Below are 24,863 nucleotides of genomic sequence, written 5' to 3'. Positions count from 1 at the left end.
GGGCAGAATTAATCTGTAGGTAGAATCACGTGGGATATACAGCACAGGCACAGGCCATTGGTCCACACGTAGTGGATGGGATGTATATGGACAGAGATCAGGGAAGCACGTCACAGAAACAAGGCGGTTATAATAAGAACTTACAAACATAAGAATTAGGAGCAGGAGTCGGCCATTCGGCCCCTCGAACCTGCTCCGCCATTCAATGAGATCATGGCTGATCTCCGACCTCAACTCCACTTTCCTGCACTATCCCCATATCCCTCGATCCCCTCAATATCCAAAAATCTAGCGATCTCTGTCTTCAATATGATCAATGACTGAATTTACAGAAAAGAAACAGGCCATATGGCCCATCGGGTCCGTGCCGGTGTTTATGCTCCACACGAGCCTGTCCCACCCCTACTCCATCGAACCCCATCCGAATATCCCTCTGTTCCCTTCTCCCTCATGTTTGTCCAGCCTCCCCTTAAATGCATCGATATTATTCGCCTCAACCCCTCCCTGTGGCAGCGAGTTCCACATTCTCACCGCTCTCTGGGTCAAAGTTCTCCTGAATTGGTCATCGTATGTGTAAGAATATACAGAGACTTAACTTTGCAATATATTAAAAATGATTTGCCAACCAAAAGATTTTACAATATGAAATAAAGGCGGCGGGTAATTGTCGAACAGGCGAGTAAACTTGTAAGCAGAGCTGTTCGACGCTGGTATACTGCTCTGTAAGGTCAAAGGCCGTGTTCCAGATGGGCCAGACTGAACAATGGTCTTGGCTGCAGCAGATGGTCCTAGACAACAGGGGTATACAAACCTCCTCAGGTTTTACAGACTGGGGGCTGGATTTTAGGCGAAAACGGAGGCAGGGCGGGAAAGTTAGCGGCCGGGAATAGGTTGCGCTTCGGTCAGGAAGTTTGGGCGTTGTACAAACTTTTCGAGGCGCAAAAATGGAAAACTCGGGAACTGAAGTGCCGGGCCATGTACGCTACGAGAGAGGCCTATGGCGAGGTGGGTCGGTGGGAACCTTAAAAAACCCACACAAACACTCCCAAAACATTTCCCGCGCCACCGCAACACAAACCGCGGAAAGAAATGAAAAGAACAAACACTCGCGCTTACCGTGACAGCGCTTTATCGTCCTCACCGCCTCGCGGCATGGCTGGACCGCTCTGGTTTTGCCAGGCGGTCGTTGCGAGGCGCGGTTCCGGGCGGGACGGGTCGGGTTCGAGTCGAAAGTCGGACGGTGTCGCGAACCAGAGGCGTTGTACACCCGGCACGGCTCCCCGCACCCCCCCCTGGGCGGTGCTGCTCCGCGCCGCCGCGAAACCCGACCCGAGGATCGCGGCAGGGCGCGGGAGACCTCACCGCCGCCCTTCACGCCGCTCCGCGGGCGAAACCCACAGCGCAAAGGGAGCGGAAAATCAAGCCCCTTTGTGTCTACGACGCAGAGGCCACAAGCCCGTGAAAGGTGGCTATAGGGGAGGACTCAAACCTGGGACGTTCTAAAGAACAGGACGCAAGGTAAGACGGGAAATATGCCCGGGTGGGTTCCTGCCCACTTCTGCAAACTTTTTTTTAGAGTGAATGGACAACGTGAGTCTTGGTAAAGGCGGCGGACGCAGGATGTGTTGTGTGTGAAAGTTTCACAATTCGAATCGGACCTTAAAAGAAAGCTTCTCACGATCCTGGATTCTTGATTTACAAGTACTAAGAAAGGCAGGCATACCTGTATAAAGGACCTGGCCAGTCAGCTCGGCTTTGAGAGGGCCTGCTGCAGCCAGGGAAGGAGGTGACCTGGCCAGGCATTGCGGGAAGGAAGACCTATAATCAACGTGTCATGTATCCTACATGGCTACTGTTTGTTCTATCACAAGGTGTGCCACCAGAGGGCACAGCAGTGGGAGACTTGTAGGTTACCTGTACAGGTGTGCCTGGCCCAGTATAAAAGGCAGGCCACCAGGTGTGATCCTCAGTCTGGAGTTTACTAATAAAGGTCACGACAGTTCAAGTACAACGCCTCGTGGAGTCATTGTTAGAGCATCTAAGGACACAACACAACGCTGGACTGATTATCTGCGGGCGATTGTATGTGTGATTTCTGGTAACATTATTGGTAGACTGCCCGAATAGTGGTTAGTGGTTTTAAATCTGTCTTTGTCGCTAAAAAGTTAAAGGCAGAACTCGAGTCTTGTGTAATTTCTCATAAATCTCAAGTCTGAACTTTATAACCTGTTGGACAGGGCAAGGATGCAAAACCATCGGCTGGCCGGGGCCATTGGAGGGATCAGCGTGTGGTGGTATACCACGGCAGGGATCAGCGCGTGCTGCTGCAGGAGGGAGACGGCTGACTGCAGTGCGGGCAGGTACAGCGGGAGCAGCGAGGTCGGGGCGAAGGAGCGGCGAGAGTTCGAGGAGGGACGTGATCGGGGGCCCAGGAGAGGCGAGGGGCCCAGGGGCAGCATGGGCCCAGCCCACACTGTGCGATATGTGCGCCCACTGGGTCCGTGCAGCAGAGCCTGGTCTCCAGTCGTCCTGGTTAACCCTTGCCACTGGACCAAGGCCTAGCTCTGTCAAGCCCCGTGTGGTGGCTGGTGTGCAACGGCCACCCCACGTTAAAACAATCCACCCACAGGCATCTTCCACCCCCTCAACTGGAGTCATCCTCGCTTCGAGGGACCGCCTATGACGATTCCCACTGTAGAGGACTAACCCAGCTATCGGTTATAGAAAGATGGTTATACCCATGGAAGGAGTATTCAGTTAATCAGCCTGAGAATGCTTTAACAGGGAAGAGCGCGGAGATACCAAAACAACAATCACGCCCCACCCTGTCGGAGGGTTACTGAGCCCGCGGCCCCTCCCACTGCCTCACACCGCCCTTCGAGGGAAGATAGGGAAACAACGAGAGACGAGTGCGGCCCGCCCGGATCGCCCACTCACTTCTCCGCCACGTTCCAGCTGTTACCGAAGTCGTTGGCCCCCTTCACCAGCCGCCCCTCGGGGGTCCTGAAATCGTCGCCGGGGATCCCGTTGTAGTCGCCACACAGGCCGCACAGCTCACCGGCGTAGCTGGACACGGGAGAGAGACGCGGACGTTAGCGGCGCAGAGCGAGACACAGAGCGCTAGCGAGCGCGTGACGGGACGCCACTCCTTCCACAAGCACGGTACCCCCCCTCCTCGCCGTTCCCCAACGCGCCCCCCCCGCCATTCCCCAACGCGTTCCTGCCCCCTCCCACCCCTTCGCCATTCCCCAACGCGTTCCTGCCCCACTCACCGTTCCCCAACACACTCCCAAACCCCCTCCTCACCGTTCCCCAACACACTCCCAAACCCCCACTCACCGTTCCCCAACACACTCCCGACCCCCACTCACCGTTCCCCAACACACTCCCGACCCCCCCACTCACCGTTCCCCAACACACTCCCGACCCCCCCACTCACCGTTCCCCAACACACTCCCGACCCCCCCACTCACCGTTCCCCAACACACTCCCGACCCCCACTCACCGTTCCCCAACACACTCCCGACCCCCCCACTCACCGTTCCCCAACACACTCCCGGCCCCCCCACTCACCGTTCCCCAACACACTCCCGACCCCCCCACTCACCGTTCCCCAACACACTCCCGACCCCCCCCTCACCGTTCCCCAACACACTCCCGACCCCCCCACTCACCGTTCCCCAACACACTCCCGACCCCCCCACTCACCGTTCCCCAACACACTCCCGACCCCCCCCTCACCGTTCCCCAACACACTCCCGACCCCCCCCTCACCATTCCCCAACACACTCCCGACCCCCTCACTCACCGTTCCCCAACACACTCCCGCCCCCCTCCCCCTCACCATTCCCCAACACACTCCCGACCCCCCCCTCACCGTTCCCCAACACACTCCCGACCCCCCCCTCACCATTCCCCAACACACTCCCGACCCCCCCCTCACCATTCCCCAACACACTCCCGACCCCCCCACTCACCGTTCCCCAACACACTCCCGACCCCCCCACTCACCGTTCCCCAACACACTCCCGACCCCCCCCTCACCATTCCCCAACACACTCCCGACCCCCTCACTCACCGTTCCCCAACACACTCCTGACCCCCCCACTCACCGTTCCCCAACACACTCCCGCCCCCCTCCCCCTCACCGTTCTCCAACACACTCCCGGCCCCCCCACTCACCATTCCCCAACACACTCCCGACCCCCCCCTCACCGTTCCCCAACACACTCCCGACCCCCCCTCACCGTTCCCCAACACACTCCCGACCCCCCCCTCATCATTCCCCAACACACTCCCGACCCCCCCACTCACCATTCCCCAACACACTCCCGACCCCCCCCTCATCATTCCCCAACACACTCCCGACCCCCCACTCACCGTTCCCCAACACGCTCCCGCCCCCCTCCCCCTCACCGTTCCCCAACACACTCCCGCCCCCCTCCCATTCACCGTTCCCCAACGCACTCCCGACCCCCCCACTCACCGTTCCCCAACGCACTCCCGACCCCCCCACTCACCGTTCCACAACACACTCCCGACCCCCCCTCACCGTTCCCCAACACACTCCCGACCCCCCCCTCACCGTTCCCCAATACACTCCCGACCCCCCCTCACCGTTCCCCAACACACTCCCGCGCCCCCCCCACTCACCGTTCCCCAACACACTCCCGACCCCCCCTCACCGTTCCCCAACACACTCCCGCGCCCCCCCCACTCACCGTTCCCCAACACACTCCCGACCCCCCCTCACCGTTCCCCAACACACTCCCGCGCCCCCCCCACTCACCATTCCCCAACACACTCCCGACCCCCCCACTCACCGTTCCCCAACACACTCCCGACCCCCCCACTCACCGTTCCCCAACACACTCCCGACCCCCCCCTCACCGTTCCCCAACACACTCCCGACCCCCCCCTCACCATTCCCCAACACACTCCCGACGCCCCCACTCACCATTCCCCAACACACTCCCGACCCCCCCACTCACTGTTCCCCAACACGCTCCCGCCCCCCTCCCCCTCACCGTTCCCCAACACACTCCCGACCCCTCCCCCTCACCGTTCCCCAGCACGCTCCCGACCCCTCCCCCTCACCGTTCCCCAACACGCTCCCGACCCCCCCACTCACCGTTCCCCAACACACTCCCGCCCCCCTCCCTCTCACCGTTCCCCAACACGCTCCCGACCCCTCCCCCTCACCGTTCCCCAGCACGCTCCCGCCCCCTCCCCCTCACCGTTCCCCAACAAGCTCCCGACCCCCCCACTCACCGTTCCCCAACACACTCCCGACCCCCCCTCACCATTCCCTAACACACTCCCGACCCCCCCACTCACCATTCCCCAACACACTCCCGACCCCCCCACTCACCGTTCCCCAACACACTCCCGCGCCCCCCCCCTCACAGTTCCCCAACACGCTCCCGCCACCCCCCCCACTCACCATTCCCCAACACACTCCCGCCCCCCTCCCCCTCACCGTTCCCCAACACACTCCCGACCCCCCCACTCACCGTTCCCCAACACACTCCCGACCCCCCCACTCACCGATCCCCAACACACTCCCGACCCCCCCCTCACCGTTCCCCAACACACTCCCGACCCCCCCACTCACCGATCCCCAACACACTCCCGACCCCCCCACTCACCGTTCCCCAACACACTCCCGACCCCCCCACTCACCGATCCCCAACACACTCCCGACCCCCCCCTCACCGTTCCCCAACACACTCCCGCGTCCCCCCACTCACCTTTCCCCAACACACTCCCAACCCCCCCTCACCATTCCCCAACACACTCCCGACCCCCCCACTCACCATTCCCCAACACACTCCCGACCCCCCCACTCACCGTTCCCCAACACACTCCCGCGCCCCCCCCTCACAGTTCCCCAACACGCTCCCGCCACCCCCCCCACTCACCATTCCCCAACACACTCCCGCCCCCCTCCCCCTCACCGTTCCCCAACACACTCCCGACCCCCCCACTCACCGTTCCCCAACACACTCCCGACCCCCCCACTCACCGATCCCCAACACACTCCCGACCCCCCCCTCACCGTTCCCCAACACACTCCCGCGCCCCCCCCCACTCACCGTTCCCCAACACACTCCCAACCCCCCCTCACCATTCCCCAACACACTCCCGACCCCCCCCCACTCACCATTCCCCAACACACTCCCGACCCCCCCCCACTCACCGTTCCCCAACACACTCCCGACCCCCCCCTCACCGTTCCCCAACACACTCCCGACCCCCCCCTCACCATTCCCCAACACACTCCCGACCCCCCCACTCACCGTTCCCCAACACACTCCCGACCCCCCCCTCACCGTTCCCCAACACACTCCCGACCCCCCCCTCACCATTCCCCAACACACTCCCGACCCCCCCACTCACCGTTCCCCAACACACTCCCGACCCCCCCCTCACCATTCCCCAACACACTCCCGACCCCCCCACTCACCGTTCCCCAACACACTCCCGACCCCCCCTCACCATTCCCTAACACACTCCCGACCCCCCCACTCACCATTCCCCAACACACTCCCGACCCCCCCACTCACCGTTCCCCAACACACTCCCGCGCCCCCCCCTCACAGTTCCCCAACACGCTCCCGCCACCCCCCCCACTCACCATTCCCCAACACACTCCCGCCCCCCTCCCCCTCACCGTTCCCCAACACACTCCCGACCCCCCCACTCACTGTTCCCCAACACACTCCCGACCCCCCCACTCACCGATCCCCAACACACTCCCGACCCCCCCCTCACCGTTCCCCAACACACTCCCGCGTCCCCCCCACTCACCGTTCCCCAACACACTCCCAACCCCCCCTCACCATTCCCCAACACACTCCCGACCCCCCCACTCACCATTCCCCAACACACTCCCGACCCCCCCACTCACCGTTCCCCAACACACTCCCGCGCCCCCCCCCTCACAGTTCCCCAACACGCTCCCGCCACCCCCCCCACTCACCATTCCCCAACACACTCCCGCCCCCCTCCCCCTCACCGTTCCCCAACACACTCCCGACCCCCCCACTCACCGTTCCCCAACACACTCCCGACCCCCCCACTCACCGATCCCCAACACACTCCCGACCCCCCCCTCACCGTTCCCCAACACACTCCCGCGCCCCCCCCACTCACCGTTCCCCAACACACTCCCAACCCCCCCTCACCATTCCCCAACACACTCCCGACCCCCCCCACTCACCATTCCCCAACACACTCCCGACCCCCCCCACTCACCGTTCCCCAACACACTCCCGCCCCCCCCCCTCACAGTTCCCCAACACGCTCCCGCCACCCCCCCCACTCACCATTCCCCAACATACTCCCGACCCCCCCACTCACCGTTCCCCAACACACTCCCAACCCCCCCTCACCATTCCCCAACACACTCCCGACCCCCCCCCACTCACCATTCCCCAACACACTCCCGACCCCCCCCCACTCACCGTTCCCCAACACACTCCCGCGCCCCCCCCTCACAGTTCCCCAACACGCTCCCGCCACCCCCCCCACTCACCATTCCCCAACACACTCCCGACCCCCCCCACTCACCGATCCCCAACACACTCCCGACCCCCCCCTCACCGTTCCCCAACACACTCCCGCGCCCCCCCCACTCACCGTTCCCCAACACACTCCCAACCCCCCCTCACCATTCCCCAACACACTCCCGACCCCCCCACTCACCATTCCCCAACACACTCCCGACCCCCCCACTCACCGTTCCCCAACACACTCCCGCGCCCCCCCCCTCACAGTTCCCCAACACGCTCCCGCCACCCCCCCCACTCACCATTCCCCAACACACTCCCGCCCCCCTCCCCCTCACCGTTCCCCAACACACTCCCGACCCCCCCACTCACCGTTCCCCAACACACTCCCGACCCCCCCACTCACCGTTCCCCAACACACTCCCGACCCCCTCCCCCTCACCGTTCCCCAACACACTCCCGACCCCCCCACTCACCGTTCCCCAACACACTCCCGACCCCCCCACTCACCGTTCCCCAACACACTCCCGACCCCCCCACTCACCGTTCCCCAACACACTCCCGACCCCCTCCCCCTCACCATTCCCCAACACACTCCCGACCCCCCCACTCACCGTTCCCCAACACACTCCCGCGCCCCCCCCTCACAGTTCCCCAACACACTCCCGACCCCCCCCTCACCATTCCCCAACACACTCCCGACCCCCCCCCCCCCTCACCATTCCCCAACACACTCCCGACCCCCCCACTCACCGTTCCCCAACACACTCCCAATCCCCCCTCACCATTCCCCAACACACTCCCGACCCCCCCCCACTCACCATTCCCCAACACACTCCCGACCCCCCCCCACTCACCGTTCCCCAACACACTCCCGCGCCCCCCCCCTCACAGTTCCCCAACACGCTCCCGCCACCCCCCCCACTCACCATTCCCCAACACACTCCCGACCCCCCCCCACCACCGTTCCCTAACACGTTCCTGCCCCCCTCACTCCCTTGCCATTCCCGAACGCGTTCCTGCCCCCTTCACCGTTCCCCAACACACTCCCGCGCCCCCCCCCCACTCACCGTTCCCCAACACACTCCCGCACCCCCCCCCCCCCCACTCACCGTTCCCCAACACGCTCCCACCCCGGGGGTGGGGAGGGGGAGGGGACGGGGAGCGAGCCGAACGTTACTTACTCGCTGGGAACTCTGACGTCGGCGTGGTGATTGCCGTCGTACCGCGCGGTCAGGCCGAAGTCGGTTCGCACCGCCACGTGTCTCCCGGAGGGTTTGACGGTGACTCCGGGGATCGGGCTGATGGGGATGGTGACTGATTTCCCATCCACCTGAACACAAGACGTGGAGAAATGAGTCAGTATTATTCCAAATGCGGCCTGACTAAGGTCTTGTCCAAGGACAAGACAGTACGCCTCGTCTTATACTCAATTGTCCTATGGATACACCCCAACACCCTATTTGCTCCAGACATTGTTCGTGTACCTTAAGGATGTATGCACCAGAATGCCCAAATCTCCACCGTCTTTAACGCCTTTCCCTGGAGGGTGTATGAATGTTGAGCATTTGCCCTGCCCACGTGCATGACCCTGCACTCATCCAAGTTATATGTCATTTTTCCAGTCTTGAGCCCAGTCTCCCAACACATTTAGATCTGCCTGAATCAGACCAGCCTCTTCTACAGTTCCAGCACTGGCACAGATCTTGGTATCATCGACAAACTGTGCCACCAACCCCTGAATCCAGATCATTCATAAAAATAGTAAATAGCAACGGTCCCGACACTGATCCCTGCGGGACACCACTGGTGACCGGTCTCCAAACAGATCCGAATCCATCTATAACTACTCTTTGCCTGCATCCTGCCAACCAGTTCTGTATCCAGCTCACTATATTACCACTAATACCAGAGGCTCCGAACTGATAGAGAAGCCTCTTGTGCCGTACCTTGTCAAAAGCTTTTTGAAAATCTAAGTAGGCAATGTCTACTGGACTTCCCTCATCCACCAACTTTGTAACTTCTTCAAAAAATACAATTAGATTTGTGGGACATGACCTTTTTTTTTATGAAGCCATGTTGGGTGACCTTAATATGTCCCTCCCTATCCAAGTATTCATATATCGCATCCTTTATGATTCTTGCAAGCATCTTACCTATTACTGATGTGTCATGTATCTTACATTATTATATATAACTGTATCCTAACATGCTATACATGACTGTAATAAGATATGACCTGTAACCACCAGCATACCTTACCACCAGGGGTGCACTTGCAAGAGACAGGTATATAAGGGCAGGTCTCAGGCAAGTGCAGCATTCCAGAGCTGTGAAATAAAGGTGCAGGTCCAGAGTGACCTTGACTTCACTACATGCCTCGTGTGAATGTACTGAGGGGACAGGACTTTACATGATGTTAAACTGATGGGCCTATAGTTACCCGGGTCTGCCTGGTCACCTTTGTTTGAAATGGGGACTACAATAGCCTCCTTCCAATCTGCAGAACCATTCCAGAGTGCAGTGAGCTATTAAACATACAGGCCAGGGGTGTGATCGGGAAATGAGTTCATCCATTGGAAATACATAGGACCAGGAGGAGGCCATTCAGCCCCTCGAGCCCGTTCCACTGTACCATTACATCGTGAATGTTGTGTATCTCAACACCCACCCACCCGCCCTTTGCTACACGTCCCTCGATCCCCTCGCCCGACAACAATCTACCGACCTGGGCCTTGACGATGGCGCTGGTGATGGACGGTGACAGGCCTGCAATGGCGGCTCTCCCCCTCGCTCCCCCCTTCGCCCTCACCCTCACCCTCTCCCCCTCCCCCTCCCCCCCTCCCCCGCTCACCTGGACCACTCTGTCCCTGAGCACCGACACGGTGACGCCATAGACCCTGACGTGCAGCGCGCCGACGTAGGACACGGTCTTGCCCCCGCCGCGGTGCTCGTTGTCCGCGTACACGCCGAACGGGGTGCGGCTGGAGTTGCAGGGCCGGGCCAGCACGTAGGTACAGTTCCCCTGGAAGTTGAACTTGCGCTTGTCGAAGGAGGTGTAGTGGGGATCGCCGGACGCCGTGCAGGTGGAGGAACCTGAGGAGGAAAACGTTGATTGAGTGCTCGCGTGGAGAAATGTGGGCGGAGGAGCGGCGAATGAGGGTACGGGGCCCAGAAGAGCCGAGGGCCCAGGGGGCAGCACGGGCCCAGCCCACACTGTGCGATACGTGCGCGCACTGGGTCCGTGCAGCAGAGCTGGTCTCCAGTCGTCTTGGTCAACCCTTGCTACTGGATAAAGACCATAAGAAATAGGAGCAGGAGTAGGTCTTACGGCCCCTTGAGCCTGCTCCGCCATTCAATAAGATCATGGCTGATCCGATCATGGACTCAGCTCCACTTCCCCGCCCGCTCCCCATAACCCCTTATCCCCTTATCGGTTAAGAAACTGTCTATCTCTGTCTTAAATTTAGTCAATGTCCCGGCTTCCACAGCTCTCTGAGGCAGCGAATTCCACAGATTTACAACCCTCTGAGAGAAGAAATTCCTCCTCATCTCAGTTTCAAATGGGCGGCCCCTTATTCTAAGATCATGCCCCCTAGTTCTAGTCTCCCTAGCTCTGTCGAGCCCGTGTGGTGGCTGGTGTGCAACGATCACCCCACGTTAAAAAAAATCCACGCACAGGCATCTTCCACCCCCCTCGACTGGAGTTCAGGACCTGGAACATCGGGTCCTTCATTTAAACATCGGTGAACTCTCGATGATGATGATGATGAGAGAACCATGGGAAGCCGCAACATTTTTGATCGTGTTCTTGCAGGGGAATGGAGGGAAGGCCTAAAAGCCTGGGGCTAGATTTTTTGTGTTGAGTTATTTATTGGGAATGTTTTTGCCGTTTCTTTCCAAGGGGTTGTTCCTCCCCCCCACCCACTCCCGCCCCAGGTCTCTCTCAAACGCTCCCAGGCCAGCTGTTTAGCTCGGGATATTCTCATGCTTAGCTGGCCTAGCGCCCGAAGAGAGGTGTAACGCCTGCCTTAGCGCCCCGCCCCACACTCGGGGCCCAATTTTGCTGACTGTTCCCGGGCGCAAACTTTACTGCCCCGAAATGAGCAAAGCCGAAAATCCAGTCCCGTAGGATTCTATAAAAGGTGTCCGATCCTGGAGATCCAGCTCTTTATGTCTCCGAACATGAGCAAATAGGAAAGAGTAGGGTCTAACTTTACCTTTTGGGTAACAGCCATGGACGCCACCTTCGTCTGCGCAGTATTCGTCTGCGCCGCAGCTCATGTTGGCGCACTGGACACTGAAGTTTCCAAAGCAACGGCAGATGGCCGTACAGGCATCTGACCAGATAATCTGTCCAGGCTGGAAGGAGAAACAGATATAATCAGCCCTGTGAGGACCGGGCACTGATGGTTGATGAGTGACACTCGCTGGTACAAGGAGAGGGCAAGTTAGAAATTAGCCTTTCGTTCAAGGCTGTAGTGGGACCTGGATGCAGGACTGTGGCCAGTACAGTGTCTGCACTGGGCACTGGGTCGATACAGTGCCGTGTCTGCACTGGGCACGGGGTCGATACAGTGCAGTGTCTGCACTGGGAACAGGGTCGATACAGTGCCGTGTCTGCACTGGGCACGGGGTCGATACAGTGCAGTGTCTGCACTGGGAACAGGGTCGATACAGTGCCGTGTCTGCACTGGGCACGGGGTCGATACAGTGCAGTGTCTGCACTGGGCACTGGGTCAATACAGTGCAGTGTCTGCACTGGGAACAGGGTCGATACAGTGCCGTATCTGCACTGGGCATGGGGTCGATACAGTGCAGTGTCTGCACTGGGCACAGGGTCGATACAGTGCCGTGTCTGCACTGGGAACAACTTCGATACAGGGCAGTGTCTGCACTGGGCACGGGGTCGATACAGTGCAGTGGCTGCACTGGGCACAGGGTCGATACAGTGCCGTGTCTGCACTGGGAACAACGTCGATACAGTGCAGTTTCTGCACTGGGCACAGGGTTGATACAGTGCAGTGTCTGCACTGGGCACAGGGTCGATACAGTGCAGTGTCTGCACTGGGCACAGCTTCGATACAGTGCAGTGTCTGCACTGGGCACAGCTTCGATACAGTGCAGTGTGTGCACAGGGCACAGGGTCGATACAGTGCATTTTCTGCACTGGGCACAGCTTCGATACAGTACAGTGTGTGCACAGGGCACAGGGTCGATACAGTGCATTTTCTGCACTGGGCACAGGGTCGATACAATGCAGTGTCTGCACTGGGCACAGCTTCGATACAGTGCAGTGTCTGCACTGGGCACAGGGTCGATACAGTGCAGTGTCTGCACTGGACAGAGGGTCGATACAGTGCCCTGTCTGCACTGGGCTCAGGGTCGATACAGTACCCTGAATGGGTACAGGGTAAATATAGTGCTATGATTGCACTGGGCACAGGTTCAATACAGTGCCCTTTCTGCACTGGGCACAGGGTCGATACAGTGCCCGGTCTGCACTGAGCACAGGTTCAATACAGTGCAGTGTCTGCATTAGGCATTGGGTCGATACAGTGCAGTATACGCACTGGGCACAGGGTCGATACAATGCAGTGTCTGCACTGGGCACAGCTTCGATACAGTGCAGTGTCTGCACTGGGCACAGGGTCGATACAGTGCAGTGTCTGTACTGGGCACTGGGTCGATACAGTGCAGTATCTGCACTGGGCACAGGGTCGATACAGTGCCCTGTCTGCACTGGGCAGAGGGTCGATATAGTGCCCTGTCTGCACTGGGCACAGGGTCGATACAGTGCCCTGAATGCACTGGGCACAGGGTCAATACAGTGCCCTGAATGCACTGGGAACAGGGTAAATACAGTGCTATAATTGCACTGGGCACAGGGTCGATACAGTGCCCTGTCTGCACTGAGCACAGGTTCAATACAGTGCAGTGTCTGCATTAGGCATTGGGTCGATACAGTGCAGTATACGCACTGGGCACAGGGTCGATACAGTGCAGTGTCTGCACTGGGTACAGGGCCGATACGGTGCTATGATTGCAGTAGGCACAGGGTCGATACAGTGCAGTGCCTGCACTGGGCACTGGTTGGATACAGTGCAGTGTCTGCACTGGGCACAGGGTTGGCACTGTGCTATGATTGCACTGGGCACAGATGTGGTACAGAGCAGTGACTACACGTTTGGGACATGTCAGCACTCAGAAACAGGTGATGACAGCACTGGCACAGATACGGGGCAAATGATTGCATTGGCATGGGTCTGCTTTGTGCACTGAGCATACTGGCACTGTGTGGAGACCGTTATAGAAGCAGGTTCTGCCCTGACCACACTGACACAGTCTGATGCATTTCTACCCTGGCACTGCTGTTTCTGTAAATACATTCTCAGGGTGTGGGCATCACTGGAAAGGCCTCCATTCCTTGATGCCCGAAGAAGATGGTAGTGGGCTGCCTTCTTGAAACAATGTAGCCCAGGAAGATTCCTAGAAGGAATGGCTGATATATTTCCAAGTCGGGACAGTGTGTGTGACTCAGAGGGGAACTTGGAGTTGGTGGTGTTCCCGTGAATCTTGTAAGATTAGGATCACAGGTCACACACAGGGACCCAAAGGGTCTTAGGAGTTATACGGCATCTTATTAAGGGAGTGGTAGTTCAAATATAGTCAAACACAACACAGCTTGAACCTCCCTAATCCAGAACTCCCTTATTGAGAACTCCCTTATCCAGAACTCCCTAATCCAGAACTCCTTTATCCAGATCCACCCCTCGTCTGGAACCATTCCCGGCCACTGGGTGGCGCTTGCACAGAACTCCGCCATGAACAAATTGAAGTCCTTCCTCGCTGCCGACTCCTGCAATCGCTGGCCTGACCCTGCGACCCCCACCATGCCCCCGCACCACCCCCCTGCCCCCCCCACCCATGATCTCTCTGCCGCACTCCCAGCCCCATGCCAGCCAGCCCCGATAACCCCTTGCTCAGTACCCGCACCATCCGATTTAATGCGACCACCCCTCGACCGGAAAAAAAAAATCCCTTATCCGGAACAGGCCGGGTCCCGAGGGTTCCGGATAAGGGGAGGTTCAACGTGTATATCCCTCGAGGTAAAGGAATTTCGCCTAATTACTCTCAAGGTAGTTGGATGATGATGAGGACAGTCGTACACAATCATCCATAAATGTATCCATCGGCCCCACATCACCGCCTTGAGAAACCCTTCAGCCCGGTTTGCAGCCCGAGTCGCTGCTGGTGCCTCCGTTACCTGGTAGTACGCGTCGCCGTGGAGGCAGCCGCATTGTTCGGCCGGGACGCACCCGCCTCCTGTCTGGAAGAAGCCCTTGTTGCAGACGCATCCCCCGGACACGCAGACGCCTGGACAGTCCGGGGTGGGCTTGTCACATCGGGGGGAGCAGCCGGCTCCGCAGGGGTCATAGTGCGAGTTGGGCGGACAGGACACTGGAAGGAAAGAGACGCAGGAGGGTCACGCTCAAGGAATGCTTCCTCTGCCCAGACCGCGAAGAGGCGGGCACCCCTCACCGCGTCCCACCGCTACCCGCTGTAATGTATTTGCGTCACGGGTTCTGCTTAAGAATTCACAGCAACGCATTGCTATTAAGAACTAGTTGCTTTATTAACAAAAGGTTTAACAATCACACTGCACATTACCAGTTCATCCACTAGGTTCACAACTGCATACCTCATCGTTGGATGACCTAGACCCAACTGGCCGGGGTTTTATTGAGTCTTGTGAACATCAGGAGATACGAGAAAGCAGGAATGGGGTACTGAAGTTGCATGTTCAGCCATGAACTCATTGAATGGTGGTGCAGGCTCGAAGGGCCGAATGGCCTACTCCTGCACCTATTTTCTATGTTTCTATGTTTCTATACTTGCCATAGAGGGAGTGCAGCGAAGGTTCACCAGACTGATTCCTGGGATGGCAGGATTGTCGTATGAGGACAGATTGGGTCGACTAGGCCTGTATTCAGTAGAGTTTAAAAGAACGAGAGGGGATCTCATTGAAAGGTATCAAATTCTGACGGGGTTGGACAGACTGGATGCGGGGAGGATGTTTCCCCTGGCTGGGAAGTCTAGAGCAAGGGGTCACAGTCTCAGTTTACGGGCTGGTAAATTTAGGACCGAGATGGGGAGAAATGTTTTCACTCAGAGGGTGGTGAACCTGTGGAATTCTCTACCACAGAAGGCTGTGGAGACCAAGTCACTGAATATATTTAAGAGGGAGATAGATAGATTTCTAGACACAAAAGACATCAAGGGGCATGGGGAAAAAGCAGGAATATGGTTGAGATAGAGGATCAGCCATGATCATATTGAATGGCGGTGCAGGCTCGAAGGGCCAAATGGCCTACTACTGCTACTATTTTCTATGTTTCTATGTTTTATCATGTGACTGGCTAAGCCACTCCCAACTCAACAGCTCCACAACTATTTTAGAGCGAACTTTTAAATCAAGTGCCCCCTTTTAGTAAGGGCATTAGGACCCACAAATTTCCAAATCAACTGGAAACTTTGCCAAGTTAGTTCCCGGGGGTGATGATGCACTCCAGTCCCTGCGGCGCCCACCTCTCGCGGAAGGCCGCGAGCGTACCGGTGGACACCGCGTGCTGCATCTCCAGGGACACCCTGGCGCGAACATAGTGGCGGAAGAGAGGCAGGCAGTCGGGCTGAACGACCCCCTCGACCGCCCGCTGCCTGAACCGGTTAATGGGCAACAGCTCTACAAACATTTCACCAGCCGCTTACAACAGTCGCACCGACACCACAGGCTGGTCCTGAAACCCTCCGAGAATCTTATACAGGTTGGACTTCTCTGGTTCGGCACCCTTGGGACCTGACCGGTGCCGGAACAGAGCATTTTCTGAACCACGGGAGGTCACGCTTATCGGCACCTGTCGACAGTGCACGCGCGTGCCTGTGGGCGGTTCTCTCAGCACCCGCGCACGCACTCACTGATTGACAGCCGCTCCAGCCAATCGCCGCACACACACTCACTGACTGACAGCCGCTCCGGCCAATCGCCGAACATACTCACTCTGACTGACAGCCGCTCCGGCCAATCGCCAAACACACACACTCTGATTGACAGTCGCTTGGCCAATCGCCGAACACACTCACTCTGACTGACAGCCGCTCCGGCCAATCACCGCACACACACTCTGGCTGACAGCCGCTCTGGCCAATCGCAGTGCACACACTCACTGATTGACAGTCGCTCCGGCTAATCGCCGCACACACACACTCTGACTGACAGCCACTCCGGCCAATCGCCACGCACACACTCACTCTGACTGACTGCTGCTCCGGCCAATCGGCAAACACACACACTCTGACGGACAGCCACTCCAGCCAATCAAAACTTAAAAAAAATAAACCCTCCTCTCCCTCAGGCCCAGCTAATACCGAACCACGGATGTTTCCGGACCAGAGAATCCAACGTGTAGGAGGAGTTAGAATAAGAGATAAGCAGCGGACGGTACAGCACTGCTCTCCTCTGCGGACACACTACACTCACCTGGACCTGTGGTCCGCTGGGTCGTGGTGCCAGTCGATGGCGATTTGGTGATTGTTGTTGAAACTGCAAAAAAAAAGCAAAGATTTTATAAGAAGATGAAATATATAATAATGGATGCTCAGGAGTGATCTACAGGTTGAAATCAAATCGATGTGTTTAGAAGATTTATATAAATAATATAATATATAACGGATACGCAGGAGTGAGTTACAGGCTGGAATCTAATTGAGGGATTCGGGGGGTTTATATATAGAGTAACGGATACCCGGGAGTGAGTTACAGGCTGGGATCTAATCGAGGGGTTTGGGGGGTTTATATATAGAGTAACGGATACCCGGGAGTGAGTTACAGTCTGGAATCTAATCGAGGGGTTCGGGGGGGTTTATATATAGAATAACAAATACCCGGGAGTGAGTTACAGGCTGGAATCTAATTGAGGGGTTCGGGGGGGTTTATATATAGAATAACAGATACCCTGGAGTGAGTTACAGTCTGGAATCTAATCGAGGGGTTCGGGGGGGTTTATATATAGAATAACAGATACCCGGGAGTGAGTTACAGGCTGGAATCTTATCGAGGGGTTCAGAGGGGGTTTATATATAGAATAACAGATACCCAGGAGTGAGTTACAGGCTGGAATCTAATCGGGGGGTTCGGGGGGGTTTATATATAGAATAACAGATACCCGGGAGTGAGTTACAGGCTGGAATCTAATCGAGGGGTTCGGGGGGGTTTATATATAGAATAACAGATACCCGGGAGTGAGTTACAGGCTGGAATCTAATCGAGGGGTTCGGGGGGGTTTATATATAGAATAACAGATACCCGGGAGTGAGTTACAGGCTGGAATCTAATCGAGGGGTTCGGGGGGGTTTATATATAGAATAACAGATACCCGGGAGTGAGTTACAGGCTGCAATCTAATCGAGGGGTTCACAATGAAATCCAGGAGTGAGGTACAAAGAGAATAACTAACACTTTGAGTGTTTTGGTGACTCTCAACAATCCATTGTTTACAATATTTTCTCTCAGTCCTGGCTTTACCTGGGCCTGCAGTCCCTCTGGTTGTGGTGAACGACGGGCTGGTTGATGGTGATTTGGTTGTTGTCGTGGAGTCTGCATCAAAAATAGCAAAGGTTTCATAAGAATATTAAAGATAGAATGATGGATAACCAAGAGGGAATTATATGCTGGAATCTAAACGAGGGGTTCGGGAGGTTTATATATAGAATAACAGATACTAGGGGGAGACTAGAACTAGAGGTCATAATCTTAGAAAAAGTGGCCACCCATTTAAAACAGATGAGGAGGAATTTCTTCTCTCTGAGGGTTGTAAATCTGTGGAATTCGCTGCCTCAGAGAGCTGTGGAAGCTGGGACATTGAATAAATTTAAGACAGCAATAGATAGTTTCTTAACCGATAAGGAAATAAGGGGTTATGGGGAGCAGGTTGGGAAGTGGACCCGAGTCTATGATCAGATCAGCCATGATCGTATTAAATGGCGGAGCAGGCTCAAGGGGCCGTATGGCCTACTCCTGCTCCTATTTCTTATGTTCTTATGTTCTTATACCCAGGAGTGAGTTACAGGCTGGGATCTAATCGAGGGGTTCGGGGGGTTTATATATAGAATAACAGATACCTGGGAATGAGTTACAGGCTGGAATCTAATTGAGGGTTTTTTTTTATATAGAATAACAGATACCCGTGAGTGAGTTACAGGCTGGAATCTAATCGAGGGGTTCAGAGGGTTTATATATAGAATAACAGATGCCCGGGAATGAGTTACAGGCTGGAATCTAATCGAGGGGTTCAGAGGGTTTATATATAGAATAACAGATGCCCGGGAATGAGTTACAGGCTGGAATCTAATCGAGGGGTTCACAAGGAAATCTAGGAGTGAGGTACAAAGAGAATAATTGACACTTTGACTGTTTTGGTGACTCTCAACAATCCATTGTTTACAATATTTTCTCTCAGTCCTGGCTTTACCTGGGCCCGCAGTCCCTCTGGTTGTGGTGAACGACGGGCTGGTTGATGGTGATTTGGTTGTTGTCGTGGAGTCTGTATCAAAAATAGCAAAGATTTCATAAGAATATTAAATATAGAATGATGGATAACCAAGAGGGAATTATATGCTGGAATCTAAACGAGGGGTTCGGGGGGTTAGGGGGCAATACATTTAGAAAAGCAGGTAACTAGGAGTGAGTTACAAGCTGATTGGTGTATGGTGTATGCTGGAGGATGGATAGTGTGTGTGTTGGGATATGCAGTGTGAGCTGGTACAGGAGGGCGACGGCAGCGAAGAGTGACGTCATCAAGGTCCAGGTCGGTGATTGGAGCGCGGGCAGGTACAGCAGGAGCGGCGAGAGATTGTAGAGGGACGTGATCGGGGCCCAGGAGAGACGTGAGTTTGGGACCAGGGGTCCAGGGGCAGCACGGGCCCAGCCCACACTGTGCGATGTGTGCGCGCACTAGGTCCGTGCGGCAGAGCTGGTCTCCAGTCGTCCTGGTTAACCCTTGCCACTGGACCAAGGCCTAGCTCTGTCAAGCCCGTGTGGTGGCTGGTGTGCAACGGTCACCCCACGGTAAAAAAATCCACCCACAGGCATCTTCCACCCTTCAGGATGTAGTTCAGGATCTGGAATATTAGTTCCTTCATTGAAACACCTGTGAACTCATCCCTTTTTTGGCGTGGAAGCAAGTCATCCTCAATATGAGGGACTGCCTATGATGATGATAGGGTGTGTGCTGGGGTATATAGAGTGTGTGCTGGGTATATAGGGTGTGTGCTGGATATATAGGGTGTGTGCTGGGTATATATGATGTATGCTGGGTATATAGGGTGGGTGCTGGGTATATAGGGTGTGTGCTGGGTATATAGGGTGTGTGCTGGGTATATAGGGTGTGTGCTGGGTATATAGGATGTGTGCTGGGTATATAGAGTGTGTGCTGGGTATATAGTGTGGGTGCTGGGTATATAGTGTGTGTGCTGGGTATATAGGGTGTGTGCTGGGTGTATATAGTGGGTGTGCTGGCTATATAGGGTGTATGCTGGTATATAGGGTGGGTGCTAGGGTATATAGGATGGTAGCTGGGGAATACAGGGTGTGTGCTGGGTATATAGGGTGGTAGCTGGGGAATATAGGGTGTCTGCTGGGTATATAGGGTGTGTGCTGGGTATATAAGGTGTATGCTGGGTGTATATAGTGTGTGTGCTGGTATATAAAGTACGTACTGAGGTATATAGAGTGGGTGCTGGGGAATATAGGATGTGTGTGCTGGCTATATAGGGTGGCTGCTGGGGTATATAGGGTGTGTGCTGGGTATATAGGGTGGTAACTGGGGAATATAGGGTATGTGCTGGGTATATAGGGTGGTAGCTGGGGAATATAGGGTGTGTGCTGGGTATATAGGGTGGTAGCTGGGGAATATAGGGTGTGTGCTGGGGAATATAGGGTGGTAGCTGGGGTATATAGTATGTGTGTTGGGGAATATAGGGTGTGTGCTAGGGTATATAGGGTGGGGTCGGTGATGCATAGTGTGTGGATGCTGCCCTAACCTTTCCCTATAAAGCGCTGGCACTGGGTAGATCGTCTTACCCTGTTGGCACTTGGCAATGCACACGCTGTCCACTGCAATATCAGACTGTGGAGTCTCACCACGGACTGCTTCAATGACAAACTGCAAGACAGTGGATAATTTGAAGAGTTACTCGATAAAGTGCGGGCGCCCCTGGAACAATTCACCGCGGAACGGCCCTCCCTGTTGGATGGGTGATGGGTATTGCTGGCCGGCGTGCCAACCGGCTTCGCCAACTTGTGCCGTGGCATTGCGTTAGCCATGGCTCAGTGGGTAGCACTCACTCCTCTGCGTCGGAAGGATCGTGGGTTCGAGGCCCCGCTCCAGAGTCTGAACATGCAATCCAGGCTGGCTCAGTGCTGAGGGAGCGCCGCACTGTCGGAGGTGCCGTCTTTCAGACGAGGCGTCAAACCGAGGCCCCAGTCGGCCCCTCTCACTCGGACGTAAAAGATCCCCATGGCCAACTAATGGAAGAAGAGCGGGATGTCCCAGCTATCATTTCTCCGGTAACATGATTGAGATTAACGGTGCACGCAGCCTACCACTGTGCTGGCTTCTTGGCTCCAGTTCAAAACGGAAGTTTGCGTGAGGTACTCAGAGGTGTGATTCAAGCACTCCTGGATGAGGAAGAGATACACGGAACTGTATTTGCAAACAAACCCACCCTCTCCCTTGCAATACCGCGCGCCGGAGCCTAAAGACGTGGGACGAGTTCCTCCACATGTGACTGTGTGGAACAATCGGACCTCAACTCAAGAGGGCCCCGTTCGACCATCGATTTCCTCCAGGCCCATCCACTCAGGAGTGGGGGCTGAAACTGCCCACCGCTGGAAATGGGCGCGTGCACCCCGTTTCTGCTGTTCTTACCGGCGCAGTGGATGCGGTGGCCTCTTGAGCTAAATTCCGCTCTTTGGCTTTTTTTTTCCGGCGGACCGGAAGTCGGTCATAATGGGGGCGGACCTGCGGCAGTGAGCGGAAATTCGCTGTCTGGGGGGGGCGGGGGGCGGGGGTTGGGGGCGGGGTGCAGTGTCCGCCGCTGTCAGTCAACAGAGAATTGTTTTTAGGACCAGGACAAGTGTCTCAGGCCCAATGGTCTGTTCCTTTTTCATTGATCTCATCCCACCTTCCACCTTCTTCCCATGTCCCTCAACCCCACCTACCCATCTCCTCACCATATCCCCAATCTCACCCTCTCCCCATCTCCCTCAATCCCACCCTCCCCATATCCCCAATCCCACCTTCCCACTATATTCTCCAATCCCACCCTCTCCCCATATCCCCAGTCCCACCTCCCCACCATATCCCCCAATCCCACCCTCTCCCCATATCCCCCAATCCCACCTACCCATCTCCAGCATATCCCTCAATCCCACCCTCTCCCCATATCCCCAATCCCACCCTCTCCCCATATCCTCAATCCCACCCTCTCCCCATATCCCCAATCCCACCTTCCCACCATATCCTCCAATCCCACCCTCTCCCCATATCCTCAATCCCACCTTCCCACCATATCCCCCAATCCCACCCTCTCCCCATACCCCTCAATACCACCTACCCACCTTCCTACTATATCCCTCAATACATCTACCCACTTTCTCCTCATATCCCTCAATCCCACCCAACTTCTCACCATCCCCTTTAACTCCACCTGTCCGTCTTACCCTATCCCTCAATCCCACCATCTCCCCATGACCCTAATCCTACCTTAACATCTCCCTCAGCACCCCCTACCCACTGTCTCAGTAAATCCCCCGACCCCACCTTCTCACCATAGCCCTCAAATCCTTCTTTCTCCAGATGCACATCGGGTTGTCTCGGCCCCATTTATACTGTCCGCTTCAATGCTCTTCCCTGGTACCTTCCAATGGAATAAGCTCCCCCTCGTTTACATTTTACCTCCGAACGTCCTTGTTTTTAACTCCTATCCCCTGGGTTTACTACAGTCTATTGATCTTCAACCAATGGGATGGGTTCTCGGTGATTTAGTCCTCTCCCTCTCTTAAGGCTCCTCAACACCAAACCCAAGGCACAAATTGAGGGTGGGTCGATGACCATTTGCAGATACGGTCACTCCCTGGGGCCACGAGCCGCCGAATTTCCTCCTCTGCCCCACAAGGAAGCATTTCCCATAACTGCCGAGGTATTAATAAGGAGATGAATCGGACCCACCTGAACATCTGCTTTCCCTCTGTAGGTGGCTTCGGCTAGTTTCCAGCCTGGGTGTTGGTTTCCAATGAGGGAGTACACTGGTCGGCCCAAGCCGGCTCCTGTGGTGAGAATACACAACATGAACAGGAGGAAACTGAAGGTGTGGAACAGACAAGGTGGACAGAAATGGGGGCAGATTGCTGCTGGGTAGGATGGGGATCTGAAGGATAGGGTGGAGGCTTTTGATAGGGTAGGATAAATGGCTTTAATGGTAGCATACTTGGTTTTGGTAGGATAATTGGTTTTAATGGTGGGCCGCCCCGACCTGTGTGAGAACACCATCGTGGGTCGGGGCTATAAATACAGCTGGAGGTCCGGGCCCAGGAACATCGTGGGCGGAGGTGCGGCAAATGAGGGTACGGGGCCCAGAAGAGCCGAGGGCCCAGGGTCAGCACGGGCCCAGCCCACACTGTGCGATATGTGTGCGCACTAGGTCCAGTTGTCTTGATTAACCCTTGCCACTGGACCAAGACCTAGCTCTGTCAAGCCCGTGTGGTGGCTGGTGTGCAACGGCCACCCCACGTTAAAAAAAATTCCACCCACAGGCATCTTCCACCCCCTCAACTGGAGTTCAGGACCTGGAACATCGGGTCCTTCATTGAAACATCTGTGAACTCTCATGGAAGCAAGTCATCCTCGTTCGAGGGATCGCCTATGAATGAATGAATTGGTTTTAATGGTAGGATAAATAGCTTTAATGGTAGGTTATATAACCCTTCCTGAACTGGGGTAGTTATTCCTCCTCTTACGTTCGAATAAACACTCAAGCTAGTGTGCCGCCATGTAATGGTGGCTTTTATTTTAAATTCTGGTCCATTCTCCCAATGATTTAGCGTAAGAAACACAAGGAGACCTTGGGGTGTGATTGCTGTCGTGTGCCTACTCCCATCGAAGTGCGCGTTCAACACACAGCAATGCATTATAGAAACATAGAAAATAGGTGCAGGAGCAGGCCATTCAGCCCTTCTAGCCTGCACCACCATTCAATGAGTTCGTGGCTGAACATGAAACTTCAGTACCCCCTTCCTGCTTTCACGCCATACCCCTTGATCCCCCGAGTAGTAAGGACTTCATCTAACTCCCTTTTGAATATATTTAGTGAATTGGCCTCAACTACTTTCTGTGGTAGAGAATTCCACAGGTTCACCACTCTCTGGGTGAAGAAGTTTCTCCTTATCTCGGTCCTAAATGGCTTACCCCTTATCCTTAGACTGTGACCCCTGGTTCTGGACTTCCCCAACATTGGGAACATTCTTCCTGCATCCAACCTGTCCAAACCCGTCAGAATTTTAAACGTTTCTATGAGGTCCCCTCTCACTCTTCTGAACTCCAGTGAATACAAGCCCAGTTGATCCAGTCTTTCTTGATAGGTCAGTCCCACCATCCCGGGAATCAGTCTGGTGATTCTACGCTGCACTCCCTCAATAGCAAAAATGTCCTTCCTCAAGTTAGGAGACCAAAACTGTACACAATACTCCAGGTGTGGCCTCACCAAGGCCCTGTACAACTGTAGCAACACCTCCCTGCCCCTGTACTCAAATCCCCTCGCTATGAAGGCCAACATGCCATTTGCTTTCTTAACCGCCTGCTGTACCTGCATGCCAACCTTCAATGACTGATGTACCATGACACCCAGGTCTCGTTGCACCTCCCCTTTTCCTAATCTGAAGGAATTATGGAAGGTAAAGTTATCATGATCTGGAACGCGCTGCCCGAAAGGACGGTGGAAGCAGCTTCAATAGTGACTTTCAAACGGGGAATTGGATAAATGCTTGTAAAGGGAACATTTGCAGGGCAATGGGGGAAAGAGCAGGGGACTGATTGGATAGCTCTTTCAAAAGATGGGCCGAATGGCCTCCTTCCGTGCTGCATGATTCTATGCCTCCCTCCTGTCATTCTAGTGTATACTGTCTGCTCTTTAGACATACACGTTTTTAGAGTCTCCTCCAAAACAGTGTTCACTCACATCTCTTGCACAAAATCAGTTCTTTGAACTATATATTCTATATATAATATCAATAAATCA

The 24,863-nt window shown here is 55.7% G+C and overlaps 1 protein-coding gene across 1 annotated transcript in view; it reads right to left on the bottom strand.

The window, feature by feature from the left end:
- zanl (zonadhesin, like) overlaps nucleotides 1-24,863 on the bottom strand; it is a 197,699-nt gene that overhangs the window by 140,591 nt on the left and 32,245 nt on the right. Inside the window, exons 8-17 of the mRNA XM_070863313.1 lie at nucleotides 22,799-22,896; nucleotides 20,650-20,731; nucleotides 19,040-19,111; nucleotides 18,094-18,165; nucleotides 17,050-17,112; nucleotides 14,779-14,972; nucleotides 11,732-11,873; nucleotides 10,366-10,607; nucleotides 8,696-8,844; nucleotides 2,938-3,066 (exon numbers count right to left, since the gene is read on the bottom strand). Of these exons, the coding sequence (XP_070719414.1) occupies nucleotides 2,938-3,066; nucleotides 8,696-8,844; nucleotides 10,366-10,607; nucleotides 11,732-11,873; nucleotides 14,779-14,972; nucleotides 17,050-17,112; nucleotides 18,094-18,165; nucleotides 19,040-19,111; nucleotides 20,650-20,731; nucleotides 22,799-22,896 (1,243 nt within the window). The remainder of the gene's footprint in view (nucleotides 1-2,937; nucleotides 3,067-8,695; nucleotides 8,845-10,365; nucleotides 10,608-11,731; nucleotides 11,874-14,778; nucleotides 14,973-17,049; nucleotides 17,113-18,093; nucleotides 18,166-19,039; nucleotides 19,112-20,649; nucleotides 20,732-22,798; nucleotides 22,897-24,863) is intronic.

Source organism: Pristiophorus japonicus, chromosome 20 (genome assembly GCF_044704955.1).
Source record: "Pristiophorus japonicus isolate sPriJap1 chromosome 20, sPriJap1.hap1, whole genome shotgun sequence".
Classification (NCBI taxonomy): Eukaryota; Metazoa; Chordata; class Chondrichthyes; family Pristiophoridae; genus Pristiophorus; species Pristiophorus japonicus.
Note: the sequence above shows the minus strand (reverse complement) of the source record. Positions and strands in the feature narration are given on the sequence as shown.